Genomic DNA, 20,962 nt, shown 5'->3' with positions numbered 1-20,962 from the left:
GTTAGTGTTTTTTTACTTTAATATTAAAGCTTCTTTCAGTTTTTCCGAGGATAATTGAATTCCTAACTCCATACCAAGAACACAAAATACTACATATCATAAATACTTCATTACTTAATTAAACCATCATAAGGAAGCTTTTGTTGTTTGGAAGTCGGTAATAAAATAAATAATAACTGTGAATTTTGTATTTGAAGCACTAACTTTGGGGATATTCTTATTATTAATTTTTATTTTTACTTATAAATAATTATTCATCATCATCATCATCGTCAGCCGTCTCTTGTCCAATGGTGAACATAGGTCTCCCCCTTTAGTCTCCTTATTTCCCTATCCTGAGCCAACCGCATCCAACCACTTCCTGCAACTCGTCTTATGTCATCAGACCACCTTGTCTGAGGCCTGCCGACACGTCTTCTACCCGTTCTGGGTTGCCATTTCAGGACTTTTTTGGTCCATCTAGAGTCTTTAATTCTGGCTATATGACCAGCCCAGCTCCACTTCTGGTTGGCAGCCCTATGGACCACATCAGTGACCTTTGTTATCGCTCTTATCCATGTGTTGGTTTTTCTGTCTCTCAACAAAATACCCAGATGATAATTATTACTAAAATAAATTTAACAACTTTGTTTTTAACCAAAAATTTTTTATAATGAATAACCACAAAGTTAGTGCTTCAAATATAAACTGTATATTTCAAAGAAATATTGTTTATTTGGTTATTTATTATTTTTTTCTTATTATGAATCTCTTTTTTAATTTTTAAAATTTCTAAGTAGTCTAATTTTAATATTTTATTAATATTTCTTTTAGTCCACTCCTGTCTTCTTTCGAACGTATTCAGCTCACATTACCATCCTTTCAAGAAAAAATGACTTGGTTTATTTGCTTCATTGGCAGTATACTGAAAAGATAAAATGAAATAGGAGAGAATTCATTTTTTAAGTAAACCTTGAGAAAGAAGCTTGTTTAGCTTTGAGACCGGTTGGTGGAAAAAAATAAATAAATTGGCCGTTAAAAACCAAGTTTTTGTATTTATTCTATTAAATATTTCGTGTTTTAAAGCAAGTGTTTTCATTTTGGTTTTAATTATATAAAAGTATATTTTTAAAAATGTATATGGCAAAAAAATATTAAAGCAGTTTTTTCAGCTATATTAGGGTTCTTTGATACAGATTCCATTAAAATTTTATTGATTTACGAGTTTTTCGTTTATAATTATCGGCAAACCTTTTTGAAAATCAAACGCCAATGTTTTCCGTAAAAGTATTATTTACTGGACGAATAAATTAGCTGTCACCAAAAATCCTTAATGAAAAATATTATATTACTGTAATTTTTCAGTATTGACGCCTTTTCAATACGATATGTTATTGCTGGTTTAACGAATAACGAACTACTCTGCTTATATTTAAAAATGCTTTTTTTTTAATTATGAAATTCTGTGGGTTTTTTTTATTTGTAAAAAGACTATCTAACTAAGCAAAACTATGAAAAATATTTTTTTATGTATCGTATTATCGTCGTTACGATTTTATAAAGTTTTGTAATTTTGAAATTACTCCGCCCGTGACGTTACGAGTTCTCGTCGGTGAGTTGTGCTGACATTTCAAAGTAGAAATCTGTAGCGACAAAAAAAGATAAATAATGAAAAAATGGCTACCCGGAAACCAAAAATCTATTACAACACATTATAACGCTGTAATTGGTTGGTTGATTCATAAGAACCTGAGACGAGTTCAAAGTATTTAATTTTTGTTAAACCATTTTTATTCATTTTAACGTTTTTTCTTTGAAGTTTTACCGTGTAATTAAATGAAAAACATTCTTTTAATCCAATTTCCCTTAGCACTGAACTTCCTTATTTTTCCTTTGATTGATATTTCCTTTCATTGCGTATAAAAATTTACCTTAAGGGAACATAAAATATCAGTCTACCCGTTTTGAAAAATATATAACGCATTTTAAAGAAAATGATTGTACTGTTCCTATTAAATCTCAATGTATAGTTGATTCGCATCCCTTACTTTCTTTTTTTTCTCTTGTGATCACTCCTCAGGGGGTCGTCCATTGGATTGGTTCGCAGATGGATAAAACGATAAAGGGCAAAAGTTACCTACTACAAAATTGAAGGCACAAACAGTAATACTTACGAACACATACTCACATATACATATATACATACACATACATATATACATACACATACACATAAATACGATAATCATTATTTTAATCCATTTATTTCCCTATCCGTACCCAGTAGTGCATAGGATTCTGCTTTATTCGCTTATTGCAGCTTGTCTGGATCAATTTTGTTACAAAGAAGGTGAGGTGATCAGTCTAACGCTTAAGTTGTTGGTTCAGGAAAAATGAAATCTTGCAGAACAATAAAATATTACCATCAAAATTTTTCTTTCGTGTCCATCCTGTCAGGAGATTAGGACCTCTAGCACAGTAGACAAACGCTCTAACTACTACTCTACAATGCGGGCTTATCTGCGCTAAGTTACCATTTTTAGGATTTTTACCTGAGAGCAGTCATCGAATCAAAAACACTATTTTAGGGTTCTAGTTCTATTTCACACATAAACTGCATTATTTATGCGCCCAGACAAAGAACACACACAAACAGTAGTGATCTGATAATTAGCAGTAGCATCGTGATTTCACAAAGAATTTAGAATAGCAATAGCAACTGCTCAAAATAATATGTATATAAATTTACGTTATAATAATAAAAATACGTATATAGTTTTATTCCACTTTTAATTATAATTTTTACGAGTGACTGGATTTTGTCGTGATCGATATCGTCAGACTGGTGGGAGACTAAACGAATTTCGGTGTTATATTATTCAAGTGCAAGCAGGGGTTGTAAATCATGACTTTATATTATTATAGAAATTTTCTTCCAAGTCGGTCCCTCAATGCTGAGGATTGTGATCACCATGAACACTTCTGATTAGTCTGTTCCACTCCAGTCTGTCCTCAGCCCGATGAACTGACTCATCAAATTTTAGCCCCGTAGCCACCTTTATTTGGTTAGTCCATCTATATGGGATTCTACCCCGGCTTCTCCTACCTTCAACTCGGCCAGACATTATTGCCTTTTCTAGATTGTGTAGCTCACGTCTAGCAATATGTCCAAAAAAAGACAGTATCCTTCTCAAACACACCATTGATAGACGAGTTGTAATATGGAGCTCTTCCAGTATCGATGCATTCGTCCTTCTGGCCAAGGCACACCAACAGCCTTCTCCAACACCACATTTCAAATGCATCGATCGTCTTCCTCTCGTATGCACGCATTGTCCGCGTTTTATCGTTTTATCCCCATTTAGGAAAACGGAGAATACCAGGGCTTTCATCAACCGCTTTTTTGTGTTTCTTGATAAACCTCGATCTCGCCAAATCTTCTCCAAACGGTTCATTGCTTCTTTGGCCATTTGAATCCTGCGACCAATCTCAGGTCTGCAACTGCCGTTGTTGGAGATAAACGAGCCAAGGTACACAAAGTCATCTATCAGTTCAAGGTCGTGCATCTGTCTTGTTCTTAGGAGACTACCAGTTTTGTCTACAATCATTAGCTTTGTTTTAATTTAATTTATTTTCAGACCCAGAACATCACTATTCAACTCTATCCGTCTGAAGGTTTCTGCTAGCTCGGTTTCATCTTTGACAATCAGTGTCATGTCGTCTGCATATTTCAGATTTGATATTTGTTTACCTCCCACTTTGACACCACCATTTTACCCATCCAGCGCTCTTCTCATAATATATTCACCGTAAAAGTCGAATAGTTTTGGCGACAAGATCCAACCTTGACGCACACTTCTTTCTGCTTTAAATGGAACTGACAGTGCATTCTCCATCTTCACTCTTGCTGACCCATCCCTATATAAAATTTTCACCAGTAATGTAAGATGCTGTGGCACACCCATCTCTAGCATGATCTCAAACATACGTTGCCAACATACACAGTCAAAGGCCTTTATGTAGTCAATAAAACACAGTAACATTGGCTCATTGAACTCACGGCACTTCTCAACCAGCTGCCAAATGTTTAGAATCTGCTCCCGTGTACCTCTCTCTGCCACAAAACCTGCTTGCTCGCAGGGAATTCGACAATTAATATAGTTCTTTAAACGTTTATTTAAAACGAAAATAAAAATTTTGCTGGCATGCGACATGAAGGAGATTGTTCGATAATACTCACATTCACACTCTAAAAAAAAGTTTTACTCTTCAAACATAACATTAAAATGACTTTTTAACTAAAAATATATTTGCGTGAAAAAAATAAAGCCCAGATAGTGAAATTTTCTAAAACCATTTTAATTATTTAATTAACTAACTTAAAACCATATTGGCATTCAATTTATTGATCACTTAATGGTCATTAAAAATATTATGCAAATATTTAAACCCCTTGTAATTTTATGCCCATTTGTTTGTAACTACTACTGAAAGTTGATATCCGGCTACCCGGTTTAGTGGCTTGTCAAATATCCGGTATCCGGCCAAACCACTATCCGTTTCATAACTAATAACTTTAAAGGACTTTTAGTCCCATTAAATTAGAACTTTCAATTGAAATAATGTGTAATAAACTGTTAAATTGATAAATAAAAAAAAATAGAAAAACTATATTTAGATTTTATAAAATCCCAAAAGATGGAAATCAACCTCCCAGAAGGATCAACCCCCTGGAGAACAGGCCACATACACATATGTCTATAACAAGTTTTTTCTATAGATATGAATAGAAATTTTCGATCTACTTTTTCTTATTTTGTTTTGGCTTCATTTATGAGCACACACTATTTATATATTTTTATATATATTTTCTTATGTTTAAAATATATTCAAGTAAATGGCTATTCTTTAATTTTAAATGCATTCTTTTTCTCTATTTTCCTACTTTAAAAAAATATATTTTAAAACATTTTATCTGGTATTGTTGAGTTTTTTTCTTTTCTATCTTCTTAATAATATTTTAGATTTTTCAAAGTATTAAAAGCAAAAGAATAAATATTAATTATTTTATATGTATACAATATTATGTCTGTACTCTTTTATTTGATTCTTAATGAAAACTAATGTCTGAGCATCCGATGACAAACTAATATTTAATAGTTTATCAGGACAAAATTCATATGTTTTTATACTTTGTTTTCTTTTTATAATGCATCAATATTGTCATAATATGTGTATTTTATTGAATAAAGACTCTATACCTTAAAAAAAAAAGAATAAGAGGTAGATTTTTGCATGATGTTCACAAATCCTTATAAAACCCTATTGTTTATAACAAAGGTAGAAAGTTTCTACTAATTAGCATAGTTTAATTTAATTTTTTGTTTATTTTATTTTCAAATGGTGGATAAACGGGCAAGATAAAAATAAAACAGCTTATAATTTTTCAAATTTTTATTACCTTATTCATATTGCTTTTTTGTGTGAATGTGAATTAAAATGTTGAAGTTAATAAACAATAATATAAGGTATACGAGTCACGTTTACATAAAATGGTTGATGAATTAAATTATCAATGGCATTATTATTAAAGCAAATAAAATCAAGAAAATAGGTATATAATAAACATTACAACAATAAAAAATACAGTATTCCAATTTGTTATGAATTAATAGGCATTTAGGCAAATATATATCAACAAAACGATGCTAGACTTTTAAATAGTTAACAAGACAGAAAACATTCGTAGACTTTTGCAATCAAATAGACAATTTGAAAAACCTTATTTGAAATAGATAAAAATTCTGAAACATCCTGAATTTTTTTCTAGAACTAGAACTAAAAGTGTAAAATTTAATGAAAGCTAAGTGTTGTCAGAGCCGGAAAATAAAGTCTGCAGTTTACGACTTACGAAATATTTTTAGGAATATTGACGGATATGACGGAGAACATTTTTGAGAAGAGAATACGGAAAAATCAACTGATGAAAGAATCTAAAAAAAATGCACGTTTAGACATAAACAGAATAGTGAATGTTATAATTTGTAATTTGTCCACTTAAACCAGCCACGCTGGCGGATAATTTACTCTTTAGTGTTAGACTGAGGCCTCATTCTGTAACTAATTCATTTCGTAAATTTGTTCGTATCGTATGAGAAAGAACGAAAGCAAAATACGATTTTGATTACGTTAGAGTGAGATGGATATATGACGAACGAACGAATTTACGAAACGAAGTTGTGACAGGATTAGCCTCCTGTTGCAAGATGTTCATCTTCATAACTCCCTATTGGGTGATATTTGGCACTTGTAAACTTAGATGAATGAGATTCTGTACTTGTAAACTCGGTAAATGAGAACTTTCCCTACCCATGACCATATTCCTATGTCATACATTAAAAAATAGTACAGGAAAATCATAAGATACTAGGAACACAATATATTTATCGAGTGATACAGATAAAATAACAAAATTGTTTTTCAAAAATTTAAAGGTTGAAGAGATATTAAATACTTTTGGGAAAACTTACGAGCTAACGCAAATGCTTTCAAGTCCTGGTGCTTTTGGAAAATATCTTTATGGATTAAAAAAAATATATGATTACTGCTCTCGCGATACTCATCTCCCAGGAAAATTTGGTACTTGTATATAAACGTTAAAACCAACTCAAAATGTGGTTGATAAAACCAACTGCCCCAAAAAGAAATACAAAAATTAAAAAATATTTTCAGACGTTGCCTAGTGTGTCGGGTAAATAATTTTGTCAGATGAATCGTACCCACATCAAAAAAGGTCTCAGCTCTTTTACTTAACGAAAATCAACAGATGGAAGAATTGAAGAAATATGGATGCTCACGCATCAACAAAATGGCGAATGTTACACAGTGTGTAAAATGGCCTCTTAAACCAGCCGATGACAAATCGTAAGCCCTTTAAATACATGGAGATCCGTATTCTCTTTTTTTAAATGTTCTCTATCTTTTTAATATGACGATAATCTTAACAACTCCCTACAGGGTTCACAGGACTGGATTTCAATCCAGGCTTTGTCTACAAACATTTCGAAAAATAAAAAATACCGTTAATTACATTATCATTGTGCTTAAATCATCCAGCAGCTTAAATTCAACTAAAAAATAGAAATGCATATGTAATAAATGTCAACCATAATTTCATATAAAGATACATAACATGATCACTAAATGCACCTTTTCAAAACCTGATAAACGTCTTATAATAATATCGTTTTCTGTTGTATTGCATATGCTCTTAGATTACACGATTATTTATTTACATGAAATACTATTTTACAGTTTTTTTTTGGTAAAGGTAACAAAAGGTTAAATATTTTCTTACATGTTTATATTTTTACAAGGTGTTTTCAAAATCTACACCATTGAACTGTTGTTTATACGAGTATATAAATATTCTATTCCTATTTATAAAATCCATATAATAATTACCTGGCGTAGAAATTGAATGAAACAAAATTGTCTTTTTAATGTTTCTTGACAGCGTAAAAATATTTTTGAATATTCGAAGTACCATGTTATTCCAATGATTTTTTTACGTACTTGCATTACCTCTCTTAATTAAAACTGAAATATAAATATCACTACGATTATAGTGAATTGTATTTATATTTTGTACATATAAAATTTATTATTGTGTGGCTAACGTTATGAGAAAACACTTTGCTGGGTCTACAATAATGACACTTCAAACGCACATGTTTTGAAAATGTATATTACGATGCAATTCAAATATTAAATACGTTATTTGAATGTTTTTACGAAAAACTGGTACTTGAAATTAAAATAGTATATCAATGAAAAAAAGGCTGAGGTTTTATCCGTTTGAAATACATCAGCAACAAACAGTTGAAATTAGAAATTTTGTTTTCTTAAGATTTTCTCGGGTTATTAAACAGTTATGAGGTTTAAAAATGAACCAAAAAGTGAAATATTTATGTTCTAATGTTTGGTTTTGATGTACAATTAAAGAAAAAAAAATACTAGAAATCTTTGGAGCCATAAAAATACTAGAACGCAATTTTTTTCCTAATCAGAAATGTCAAACATTACAGTAAATATACACCATCTTCTTTTTATGTTATCTACACTGTACAATCGTATTTTATAACAACATGATGAAATTCATTAGTATATTGTTAGGCTATTATTATAACATTATATATGTATGATAAGTTGGTCTCAGAGACTCTTAAACAACATTCATTCACAAGAATTATTAGTATATTTATAATCTCTACAGCAAACGTATCTTTCAGATAAATCTTTTTCACCAAAATATTTCTACGTATTTACATTACTACGAAAAACGTTTAAAAAATCACTCGTTAATTTATCTTCGATCGATAAAGTTCTGTATTGAGACATTAAAAAAAGGTGTCACTTTTCCCGCTAATACGAGATATAATCTGGTTGGACAGGTTGTTCCCTTTTGGCTACTTGTCTCTGTTTCTTTATCTTCATATAACCTAGAACAGAAACCATGACGATGAACACTACGAATCCCATGCAACAGCCGACTATGAGCCCTAATCTCCTGGTCAAGACGGACGCGAATCCCATTGAGTTGTGGGGCATGATGGCTTCGTTCATCATACTGCCCGGTTGCTCTAGAGTGGAAACTGAAGTGCACTTGCTAATGGGAGAGTCGACCATCTGGGGGAGGATGGACTCGTGGAAGGTCTCGTCAGAAGTGTACTGGAGACTCTCGTTCTCCGGTCTCATGGCTATCCTGGCGTTGGGCCCAGCGGGCCCCCGCATAGGCCAGTCTCCCAGACCGAGCACGCAGATAACGTACCGGGCAGAGGATTTCAACTTGTTCAGCCTCGTGGATCTTGCAGACGGTTCTAGTATTTTGCCTCGAATCTGCAAGAGAAAAAACTTTTGAAAATTTCGTTTCGTTTATACACTGCCGTGAAAACGAAGAGTGAAGAATAGGTACAAAAGCAAAGAATAAAAATATCGATGTTTTTTGTAGATGTTTTTTGATAAAACTTCAAAGTTTTGATACAAATATCAATAAACCTCTTCGAATAAGTTTTATTTGACCAACAAGCGCTTTTGCCTAGCTGCAAATTTTTAGAACAGTTAAATCGTTTACAAGATTTTTATTTCAAAATATTTTTCAACAAGGTTTTGGAAGATAAGGGCATCAGGTAAGAATTTTATTTAGGGATACATAACACATAATTACAACTAGTTTGCAAAACAGTTGGTTTAATAAAATAAAATATGAATTCAATAAACGTAATTTTAGTAAGGACGAAGGAGCTGGAAATCTTACTAGACCCGGTATTCAACAAGTCATTAGATATTAGATTAGAAAACGAAATAAAACATAACCTAGGAATTTTATTGATTACTTTTATCAAAATCTTTAAAGCATATTTTTTATCTATTGTTTTGGGAATCCACAAATAAGATTGAAACAGTTTTATTTTAAAAAAATTAACGATAAAAACAAAACTAAGATTAGTTGTTCATTTCCATTTTCAAATAAAAAAAGGAAATTATTTTTTCCTTACATATTTTTTGATTAAACAAATAATGATCGAATAAAAATTGTGTAAATAAAACAAATATAACAAAAAATTAACATTTTGTTCTCGAAGATATGAAACGTAGATATTTAAAAAAAGTTAACTGCATGAATACCTAAGAATAGTTATAAATATATCTGAAAGTTGTTTGTATGTCACTCCATGTATATAAATAAAAAAAAACAAGTACATCTTACGTACGTAATAATATGATTGTTTAACACAAGGTGTAGTTACTACCTAAATACATCAAATTATCTCCATTCCACGAGTCCTACATATTTAATCGCCCAACTAATCATATTTATTGCCAATAGCTGTATCGAGCATTCAGCTGTAATTGAAAGGGAGAGTTTCGACATTATATGAATTTCAAATGTACAATCCTTATTGCAAACCTGTTCCCCATCCTACCCCTAAATAACGGAGAAGGCAACACGTCTTGCGAAATCCTCCGGTGGGGTTTATGAATAAGTATGACCGAACGCCATCAATCCGCTCCAATATTAAACGTTTTCATGGTAATGTGTTTATATATCCGCACGGAAATCGGGGAAAACCAGATGTCATCCGATTTCGGATATGAACCCCTGATAAAAATTCATCCCGCGGAGTTTCGCAAAATCGGGCAAACACTTAATTCCGGATAAAATCAAAGGAAACTAAATCAGCAGGTGAAGTATTGAGTAAATATTTTTCCGAGTTAAATGAATTGCGCAAGAAGTTTGGGAACTTAATCTGCAAGATAAATAATGCGAGTGAGTTAGCAAACACATCATACGGGTGTGTAAGATGCTTTTGAATAGCGAGTATAAAAATGACAAACGTTTATGAAATATTATTGTGTAGAAGTTTACTTTTACGACATTTTGTAAGTTGAATTAAATTAAATGAAATAAGTCTTTAGAAAAAAATAATTTATAAACCATTACGAGTATTTCAATCGAGGAAAACTGCTAAAACAATAATTATTGGCTTTGTGAGCAAAAAATTATTAAATGAAATAAATTAAAAATTTATTTAATTTTTCTAATAACACACTATTTTAACTCTAAAAATGACTAAGACACTCTGGACTTCGACGGTTGATTTTGAACGGTCTAAAGGTGACGAAATAACGGCCGCCGTGACACTAGTGCTTTTAATGAATAGAATGTCCACTTTTGATATACTCAGTTTGGCCAAATGGCTTTACTCAAATGGCCGTTTTTGATGTTTATTTTTAGTTTTCCATTAAGGAATTTGTTTTTTCTTTCATAAACAATAAAAAAACCCATTTAAAAACAATTACGAATGTCCGATTTTGATACTAGGGTCCGATCGATTGACTCACTGGCGGCCCTTGACCAAAAACCTTGGCAGCAACTTGTATGTTTTAACAATTATATTAGAATATAAACTTGGCATAAAGTTACGCCTAGGTATAGTGGTAGAATACGAATGAAACCACCACCCCTATTAAAGAGGTAGAATAAGGATGGTATTCTCATCCGTATTTTACCACTAGTATGGCCAATTAATGAGCCTGATGTGATAATCGAGCAGTAATAATATGACAGCCCGCGCATCGGAATTAAAAACAATAAATTCCCATTATTTTTGCTAGCATACATTTTTATACACACTAACACGCACATTATACGTAACTAAATTTACTTAATTTGCACTAATATTTTGTCATGACGCAAATTCAAAGTGACGTTACAAACGAACTTCGTGCTTCAAATTTTCGCGTGCGTTGGCAATGCTCTGAGTATGTATATTTTCTTCTCCCTCTAACGCACGATTCACCGGTATCAAGCATAGTTTTCACTCAAATCATGGTTTTAGCAGATATGGTATTTTTCATACGAATTTGTGGTAAAAGATTAAGAAAAATAGAACACGCACGGTGACGATTGCGCATGCGTAGACAAAAGGAGTAAATCGTCCGCTAAAGTCGATCTTGGAAGATCTTTTGGTGCTTATACTGAATAACTCATATAATGTTGTATGAACATAATGTTGCAGTGAATCCCTGTTTCTTTGTATGCATAACATATGTTTACTATCAAATAATTACTAATATGTTAACACATATTTTTACTCGGCAGTGCACTGCACCGATGCACATATTAAGGCTGCCACTCTCCTAAACTACTCTCATACACACGTTTGTCTAATAATAATGTAAAAAATACATAAAATTGAGCGGGAATCTCATACTCATTATAAAACGAAATAATACAGACTAAAATGGATACAAAGTCGTTGGAACAATAGGGTTCTTTCCCCCCCTCCGGCAACTACACGTGGACCGGACCATCTTCTAGGAATTTAGCAAAAACGTGTGTTTGCACATGTGCAATACTGTGACAGTGACTAGTGACTACCGAAAATCTACGAAACCTACCCTTCGGATATTTTTATCTGTTATGTTATCCATAGTGTTGAAGTGCTTTATCTGTTTAGTTTTTTATTGATTACTTTTTAGCACGAACACTTTACAAATTTATTATTATGCTCAATGTTTGTTTTTGTAAATTTATTGATAATTTTAAGTTGCCAGAATTTCACTCGTCCATGCACTTTGTAGCTGTAAGACGATTAATAATCTAGCTTCAATAGGTAAATGTTTTCAACTATCAAATATCCAAATTTAGTAAATGAGTCTAGAATTCCAACCGTCCATGCGCTCAGTAGCTGCAAGACTTGTTGTTGTCTAATTTCTATTTTTAAAAAAATGTTTTTTATTTAATTTTTTGAAATATCACTAAAACTCTAAACTCCATTGTCAAATAAAAAAATAGAAATGTAAATAGGGGCTAAATTTCTTATTGTCCATGCGCTCTGTAGCTGCAAGACGTATAATCTAGCTCTTATATATCATAACTGGAGACGAGAAATAAGAATCCTAACTGTCCATGCGCTCTGTAGGTGCAAGACGTGCTGGGATATTTATTTATTGTACAGCGCCCTTGAGGTGATTTTCCCAAAAACGGCGCTGTATAAATTATCCAAATATAAATATATATTTATGTATATATATATATATATGTAGTCTGGTAAAACGAATACAAAATTAGGAAATCATACAATTTTGCCATATTCAAACGAATGTTTTTTATTTATTGCGTAGTGATAAAAAAATAAAAATACATCAATTAGATAAAAACAATATTTTTCAAAGGTATTTCTGTTAAAAAATATACTTAAAGTTTTATCGTTTCCGGTAAGAGCAGGTATGAAGGTCATAAAAACGTAAATTACATGTTGTTTTTCATTAAATATTACAACCAGAAATATCTTCTTTTTGAAAAAGAAAAAATACGTATGTATGAAAAAAAGTTTCAACTAAAGTATTTAAATTATTTTTTTAAAAAATTATTACCGAAGGCATAATTTTACGTAGAAAAAAAGGAAAATGTCACAAAAATGTAACTTCAAATTATTGCAACAAATTTTGGTTCAATACCATGCAGCTATGTCTTTATTGAGATCCTAGATACCTAAGTTTGGTCTAAATTTGAAACGGCGTAATCTGTAATTATATTTTAGTTACATAAATCTTTAAAGTATATTTTCTTTATCGAATTTATGTTTTTATTATTGTGCGATTAAAAAACAACATTCGTTTTAAAATGGCAAAATCGTATGATTTCCTAATTTTGCGTTCGTTTTACCAGACTAGCCTTAAGGAACCGCCTCTAATTTGACTATTCTATTTTAGAAATTAAGGACATAATTTAAAGTGTTTTTTGAGTCAGTTTCATACCATCGCATAAAATTTTATTCGTCCGTGATTAAATTAGGTTTCGCAAACATTTTGTTCGTTACATTTTATTCTTCATTAAGTTCAAAAACGCATGTGATATGAGCGCGAGCGGGGTGCACTCAAAGCTGATTACTTTTCCAACATACCGATTCGTTTTGTTTAACTAATGGTGATAAGTACTGCAAGTTACAAAGTCGCTTCGTTATTTAATTTGAAATAAAAAACTCCCGTTTAGTTATGCAACGTAAATGCCAGAATTCCTATTAAAAGATTTTAAACGACACGATTATAATTTGGATGAGAGATTCCCAAGCGCGTGATATTATGTAACAAACATTCCAGTATTAATAAGAAAACTTGATTACATCACAATAAACAATGACACTGTAAGTATATTTATTTTACAATACACCCAGGGGGCATTTACAAAAATAGCACAGGTAATCAGTAATTTTAAAGAAAACTTTAAAAATAAGGAGGAACAAAAAAAGCATGCTGTAATGCAATTTAAAGGTAAAACTCACCTTTGTAAAAAAAGAGAAAAAAATCAAACACATTGTTAGTTTCGTACAAAAAGATACAATGAAAAAAAACAGAACATCAAGTTAAAAAAATGTTAAGGTACGAAATAAAAAGTAAATCAACAATATTTTGAGTTTGTCCAAATTTTTGTAGACAATACTGGATTAAACTCCCTGGGGAGCTGATTATATTAACATATTACAACAGGGATGAAGATCATTTAAGATAAGGTAATATAGAAGTCTAGGCATCTACAGGGCTTATGACCTGTCAATGGCTGGTTTAAGTGGCCACTTTATACACTGTGTAACATTCACCATTCTACCCATATTCCAACATCTATATTCCTTCAATTCTTTCATCTGCTGATGTTTGTGAAGTTAAAACTAACTTAACTAACTAACTTAACAAATTAAAAATTGAAGGAATATAGATGTTCAAATATGGGCAGAATGGTAAATGTTACACCGTGTGTAAAGTGGCTACTTAAACCAGCCATTGACAGGTCATAAGCCTTGTAGATGCCTAGACTTCTATATTACCTTCTCTTAAATGTTCTTCATCTCTGTTGTAAAATGTTAATAAAAAGTATATTGTAAATAAAAAAATGAATTAACGTTTATTTTAAAATATGTATATCTAGTAAGGGTTTAAGACAATAACATACATAAACATCAAAAAAGGAGAAAACATTGCATGAAAAAAAAAAAGTTTTATATAGACCTTCTAAAAACTCATTGATTTCTAAACTTCCACATATTGCCTCGGACGCCGGCATCCCTCGTACCCGACCCGGCAACGTAAAAAGGACAATGATTTCGAAAAAAGCACCCCTATCCATAAAATCTTCCCTGCGCATCGGTACATATAACGTGCGCAAAATGTAGATCCAGGGAAAAAATATCCACGCAACTCGTATCATGGACAAATATTAATTAGATATTCTTGGTATGACCGAGGCGCGTTGGAAACGATCTGGAAAAAGGCCATTGGGAAAACTTATTTGTTTACACTCTGGTCAGCAGAGTATCACCGCTAAGGTGTGGCAATTTTGCTTTCAGAGGGAGCGGCTAAATGCCTTGTCAAATGGGAGCCCATCTTTAAGTGTCTTTACGCGCCTCCCCTAGAACTCCAGATACCTTAGTAATGGATGCCTTCTACGACTCTCTTCAAGCGATTATCGCATATCTACCACAAACATACCGCGTGATTGAAATAGATGACTTGAATGCAAGAATCGGAAAAGACTCATCACTTGGCCCATTGGTGATGGGAAGGCATTGTCTCGGGCAAGTCAATGACAATGGACAATAGCGTAGCACTCCATACAAAATTTTGTCGCGCAGCGCTACTGAAGTGTAGCGACGCCGCGCCGTGGTACAGTTTGAACTTAATTGTGTTGCTTAAAGAATGTAAATGCAGAATAGGAGAGCCGTGCATAGTTACTTTTTACTTATGTAGTTGTAAAGCAGCTCAGTACTTCTAGTAATTCAATATTGGTATTTTTATGTTAACAAGATTCAGGAGTTCGCAACAGTTGAGACCTGAATTTAAAATAAAAAAGTAAGAAATTTATTTTTCTACAACTGACAGCTGCATTATTTTAGCTTTAAAGCTGATAACCAACTTTTGTTTATCACAGTTTACTTCATTTTTTCCTAGTTTTGGATGAAGTGAAAAAAACATTTAACCTGAATTTTGATCAAGAACAAGTAGCGTTAACGACGCGACGTTGTGAAATTATTTTTTAAAGATAAGAAATTTATAAGTATTCATATACCAAAAATCATAATTGAAAAATACAAAATTTTAGTCAAGCCAGAATATCGGCATGTAGAGGCTCAGAAACCAAAAATTGAAATTAACGTGAACATTTTTAAATACCTCCATTAAATTGTCCTCCGCATAGTATGCCACTTGGTAACCATGAAGTCCGGAATGATTCCTACTCTGCCAGGAGACCAGAACTGAGAAAGGCTGTATGTCCTGTATAGCGAGCTTAAGTACTAGCGGCTTGTCACAGAACTGGATAGGCTCCAGCCTGATCAGGAGCAGGCCATGGACAGCAGCGGGCTGCTCACAGCGGGGACCAGACGCAGCGGAAGTTCCGAGCTGGCGGCGGTGGTCACGGATCCACTCCCAAGACTCATGGGTATCACAGTCGCAGATTAACGGATTTTCTACAAAATAAAATTTATTTAAAATCTTCTAAAGTTGGCGCGTAAGCCTCAAAATTTCCAATTATAACTTGAAAATTAAAAACTCACCTTCAGTTTTTAGTGTCTTGATATGCGTTTCAAGTGGCCTAAGCGAATTTAGTGGCAATCGTTCTATATAATTTTTGCTTATGTCCAGAAATTTTAATTTCTTCAGTGGCTTGAAAGCTTCGACAGATATTGTCGCAATCCAATTTCCTTGTATATGTAAGTCAGTAAGTCCATCCATATATTGAAAGACTTCTTTAGTTAATTTTCCGATGTTGTTGAAGGACAAGTCCAAAGTTTGTAAGGAACCCAAATCAGATGGAAAATCTTCTAGTTCTCTTAAACGATTGTGTGTAAAATTAAGTAACCTTAACAAATTAAGTCCTTGTAATCTTTCTCTTGGAAGTAATTCGATGTCGTTAAAACTTAAATCCAGGCTTACTAGATTTTCCAGACTTTTAAATGCTCCCGGCGAAATTCGAGAAATAATATTATGCCCCAAAAACAAATGTTGCAGAGAAGCAAACGATTCAAAATCCTTACTCGTCACTATGCTTAAGTTTGTTCCAGTAATGTGTATTTCTTGCAAAGATGGATATTTGTGAATTGTGCTCAAATCGTGAATTCTCGACAGTGGATTCGCTGTAAAGTTGAGCCATGCTAGTCCCGGTAAGTTGTAATCGGATAAAGCTGTCATTGGCAACTGTTTAAAGCGATTATTCGACAGGTCTAACCGTCTCAGGCTGTTAGAATTTTGAAAAAAGTTAGCCGGGAGCGATGTCAACAAGTTGCCACTTATATCAGCCGAAGACAGATGTGTCAAATTTACCGAGGCAAATCCCGTTAAGGATGATATAGCGTTGTCACTTAAATCCAATTGTCTCAGATTTGGCAGACCGCTAACTTTGAAAAAATCTAACGTAGACAGATTATTTTCACCCAAAATGAGAATTTCTAGAGATGACATATTGTAAAGTGCATAGTGAGGAAAATCACCGAATTGGTTTCCTTGCATTTTTAACTCTTTCAACATAGTTGTGCTACTGAATATACCCTTTCGTAAATCTTTCAAATTGTTTCGGCTTAAATCGATTCTACCCAAATTGATATTTTTGTAGAATATATTGTCGGGGAGTTGTGTTATTTGTGAGTTATCGATCAAAAGGGTTTGTAGCGACGGTAAACGATTAAAGGCATTGCCATCTAGCTCTGAAAAGTTGTTGTAAGATAGTTTTAATATTCTCAGCCCGGGAATATCTAATCTTGCTAGATCTTCTGATTGTATAAGGTTATTTGCTAATTGTAAATCATTAAGATTATTCAAACCTTTAAATGCCCCTATTTCAATTTTTTCAATGAAACAATTCTTTAAATTCAATACACGTATCGGCAGTCGTCCTTGAAACAAATCTTCTTGCAAAGATTTAAGGAAATTATTAGCTAGGTCAAGGGTACGTAGTTTTTTCAACGTTTCGAATGACTTCGATTCAATGTACGTGATATTATTTTCCGATAGATTAAGTTCTTCCAACTCATGCAATTCATCAAACGTTTTGTTTGTTATCTTGTTTATGAAGTTTTTGCTCAAATCAAGAACTTTCAGGGCACGCATCGCTTTAAATGTATAATCTTCTACTTCGTATATACTATTATTTGTTAAATAAATCCGTTGGATCATAAATAAGTCACTAAACAATGCGTGACTTAACTTAGAGAGCTGATTATGTCCGAGATATAGAATCTGTGCGTTGGACTGCCGAGCGAAGAAACTTTCGTGAAAGGTTTTAATCCGATTGGAGTCCAATTGAATCGAAACTAACGAGGTAGAACTGCGCAAAAATACGTCTCCGAGAGTTCTCAGCAGGTTTCCTTGCAGATTAATGTGTTGTAGACTTTGTAAGTTTCCAAATGCGCCAGTTTCAATATCTGAGATGGCATTATTTTGCAAGTGTAATTCTAGAAGAGAGGGTAAACTCGCGAACACCTCATTTCGAATGGCTTCCAGTCTGTTATTGTGTAATCGGATCTCTTTAAGACTCACCATATTATCGAAAGTCCCTGGTTCTATTTCTATTACCCTGTTGTTATCGAGACTCAGTAACGTTAAATCATTATTGTAGTAAAAAACATTTTGAGGAATTTGTGAAATAAAATTGGATCCCATGTGGAGCTGAGTGAGGTTTGTTAATGTCGATAAACTCTCGGGATCTATTCTGCGAATTGAGTTTTGTTCTAGATAAATAACGGTCAGCATAGAAGAGTGAGTAAACGCATCGTGTGGTACTTCGAGAACATTATTTTCTGATAGAAAGAGTTCTCTTAAATCTGGTAGATCCATAAATAGGCCGCCTATGTGGTGCACATGATTGTGACTTAAGTCTATAGTTTTAAGTTTTTTATTCATTCTAAAATTATCTCTATCTAGAAATATTATTTTGTTTTGACTTAAATCTAGAGATTCCAGGTTTTTGAGTGAAGAAAAACCTAGTTTGTGGACCGTTTCGATCGAATTATAATAAAGAGACAAAGTTCTCAGGGACGGACACGATCTAAAGCAGTCTTCGGGGATTATTTCGAAGTTATTTGAACTTAAATCTAAGAAGACTAACGAATCGAGTCTCGAGATACTGTCGTCTGGTATGGAGTCGATCTCGTTCCACGCGAGTCTGAGAGACCTCAAATATTTCAATCTTCTCAGAGCTGCCATCGGAAAGGCTTTAAGCTTATTCTCAGCCAGTTCTAACTCTGCCATCGAGTCTTCTAAGCCGGCGAATGCGAACTCCGATACTTTCGAGAGTTGATTGCCTTTCATGTTGAGTTTGATGAGTCGAAGACCGTAAAAGCTATAACTAGGAATTTCTTCGATTTTGTTGGACTCTAGTTCGAGCGATATGAGCTTGTTGAGTCCCGCTAAAGCTTTCTGCGGAATATGCGCGAGCTTAGCGGAGACCAGCGCGAGGGACTCGAGAGACGAGCTGAGCGCTTGTAGAGAGTCGTCGTGGAGCTCTTGCAGGCTCGAGTGGGAGATGTGCAGGTGCGACAGGAGCGGCGTGGCCGGGGGGAACAGATCGGCGGTGAGTGACGTCACGCCCCGGTCAAGTTCGTACACGGAGAGGGAGAGGACTCTCCCCCCGGAGCCGGGGGTCCCGGCGCCGCCCGCCGCGAGGAGCGATAGTACGGTCCGCAAGGAGCCGGGAGTCGCTCCGGGACACTCCAAGAAGATTCCTACAAAATAAACAGGGCAAATATTTAAAGTATCCGGAGCATTCATTTGTGGGCAAACACATTGACAAAATATTATTGTACTATATTTTTGTCGAAATGCTTATTACAATAATGCAAATTTTACAACTAACCCATTCCGTAGTATTTTTATAAAACAAATAAAACCGAAGCGTTGATACGGTTTTTCTTCAAGCATTGAATAATTGTAATAAACATTGTAAGTTAACAATGACGTATATTTGAATTATCTTTGAATATATTTAAATTAGAAAATATTGAAAATGTTTGTACAATAAAAAAAAAATCGCATCTCAAGAAGTACACTGTTGTATACTGAATGTGTCTGTTAACAACAATATTCTGAATTTGTACAATTTTTTCTAGACAAGGGCTGGATTCAACTCCCCCGGGAGCAGTAAATATTAACATATTACAACAGCGATGAAGAAAATTTTAGAGAAGGTAATATAGAAGTCGAGGCATCTACAGGACTTATGACCTATCATTGGCTGGTTTAAGTGGCCATTTTACACACCGTGTAACATTCACCATTTTGCCCACATTCTCCTCATAGTATGAAGGTGAAATAATTCAATAAGATGAATCTCACCCACATAAATAAAGGTTTCAGCTCTTTTATTTCACAAACATCAACAGATGAAATGATTGAATGAATATAAATGTTCAAATATCGGCAGAATGGTGAATATTACACAGTGTGTAAAGTGGCCACTTAAACCAGCCAATGATGTGTTTTTTAAGTTTTAAATGCTGTTTGACCATATTTTTTTTCTCTTCCTTAAGAGAATACTTGCGTATCTCTACGTTTTTTTTAACAATCACAAATTTCAGTATTCTTTGAATTGAAATGATTAGAATATCTATAATGTTAATTATAATGCTATAATGTTCTTCTTAAACGTTAATGGTCAAATAAGCAAATACCTAAAAAAATAATCGGCATTACAATGTCAATTTACATTAAGTTACGAGCACAAATATTATTTAAAATTTGTATTTGCTCTCCTGCAAAATGGATGATTTAGAAATACCACAGTGTACTTCTGGGTTGGGAAATATTTACTAATATTTGAAGCAGTCAGCGCAGAAGTCACGTAGCCCACAAATAGGTATAAACTGACTTAAACATTGGAAAGGGTCCATAATTTATACTAAACAGAAATGTACAAAACTATTCAACTAGATATAGGAATCAGATAAGGCTATCATTTAAGAAAAAAACATAAACACAAAATAGCTTAAATAATGTATAAAATGCTTATAAGTGTTAAGAATTAAAGAAAACTTATTGATTGGAAAAAAATATGATATGTTTATTGTTATCATGTAGATATATGAATTATAAGTATGTTTACAGTGATTGAAATAATTGAAAACATGAGTGGACAAAGGTGTTACGTAACAAATACAAAAAGCAGAGTTATATAATATCTGGGGTTGAATTTTTTGAATGTCAATACACTAATAATTATTATTAATTGTTTCAATTATTGATTAATTATTGATAAAAAAACACCTTAATCCGCTATTAAAATCATATTTTTACTACTTTTTGATGACATAGTTGGCTTTATGTGAAAGGGCTGTAGATAAAATTAAAGTTTACGACATAACACCTTCATCCACTCATGTATGCAATTGTAAATATTAGTATATGTACAAAAAATATAATTTTAACTATAAGC

The 20,962-nt window shown here is 33.1% G+C and overlaps 1 protein-coding gene across 1 annotated transcript in view; it reads right to left on the bottom strand.

The window, feature by feature from the left end:
* Window positions 1–5,420: 5,420 nt before the first annotated feature.
* The window catches only part of LOC148284656 (uncharacterized), a 214,745-nt gene continuing 199,203 nt past the window's right edge, over window positions 5,421–20,962 (bottom strand). The window contains exons 4-6 of the mRNA XM_088237032.1: window positions 16,095–19,256; window positions 15,712–16,007; window positions 5,421–8,877 (exon numbers count right to left, since the gene is read on the bottom strand). Of these exons, the coding sequence (XP_088093158.1) occupies window positions 8,404–8,877; window positions 15,712–16,007; window positions 16,095–19,256 (3,932 nt within the window). The 3' untranslated portion in view covers window positions 5,421–8,403. The remainder of the gene's footprint in view (window positions 8,878–15,711; window positions 16,008–16,094; window positions 19,257–20,962) is intronic.

This window comes from Micrasema longulum, unplaced genomic scaffold, assembly GCF_059751315.1.
Source record: "Micrasema longulum isolate JH-2025_06_02 unplaced genomic scaffold, ASM5975131v1 h1tg000099l, whole genome shotgun sequence".
NCBI lineage: Eukaryota > Metazoa > Arthropoda > Insecta > Trichoptera > Brachycentridae > Micrasema > Micrasema longulum.
This window is presented reverse-complemented; position numbering and strand designations above follow the sequence as displayed.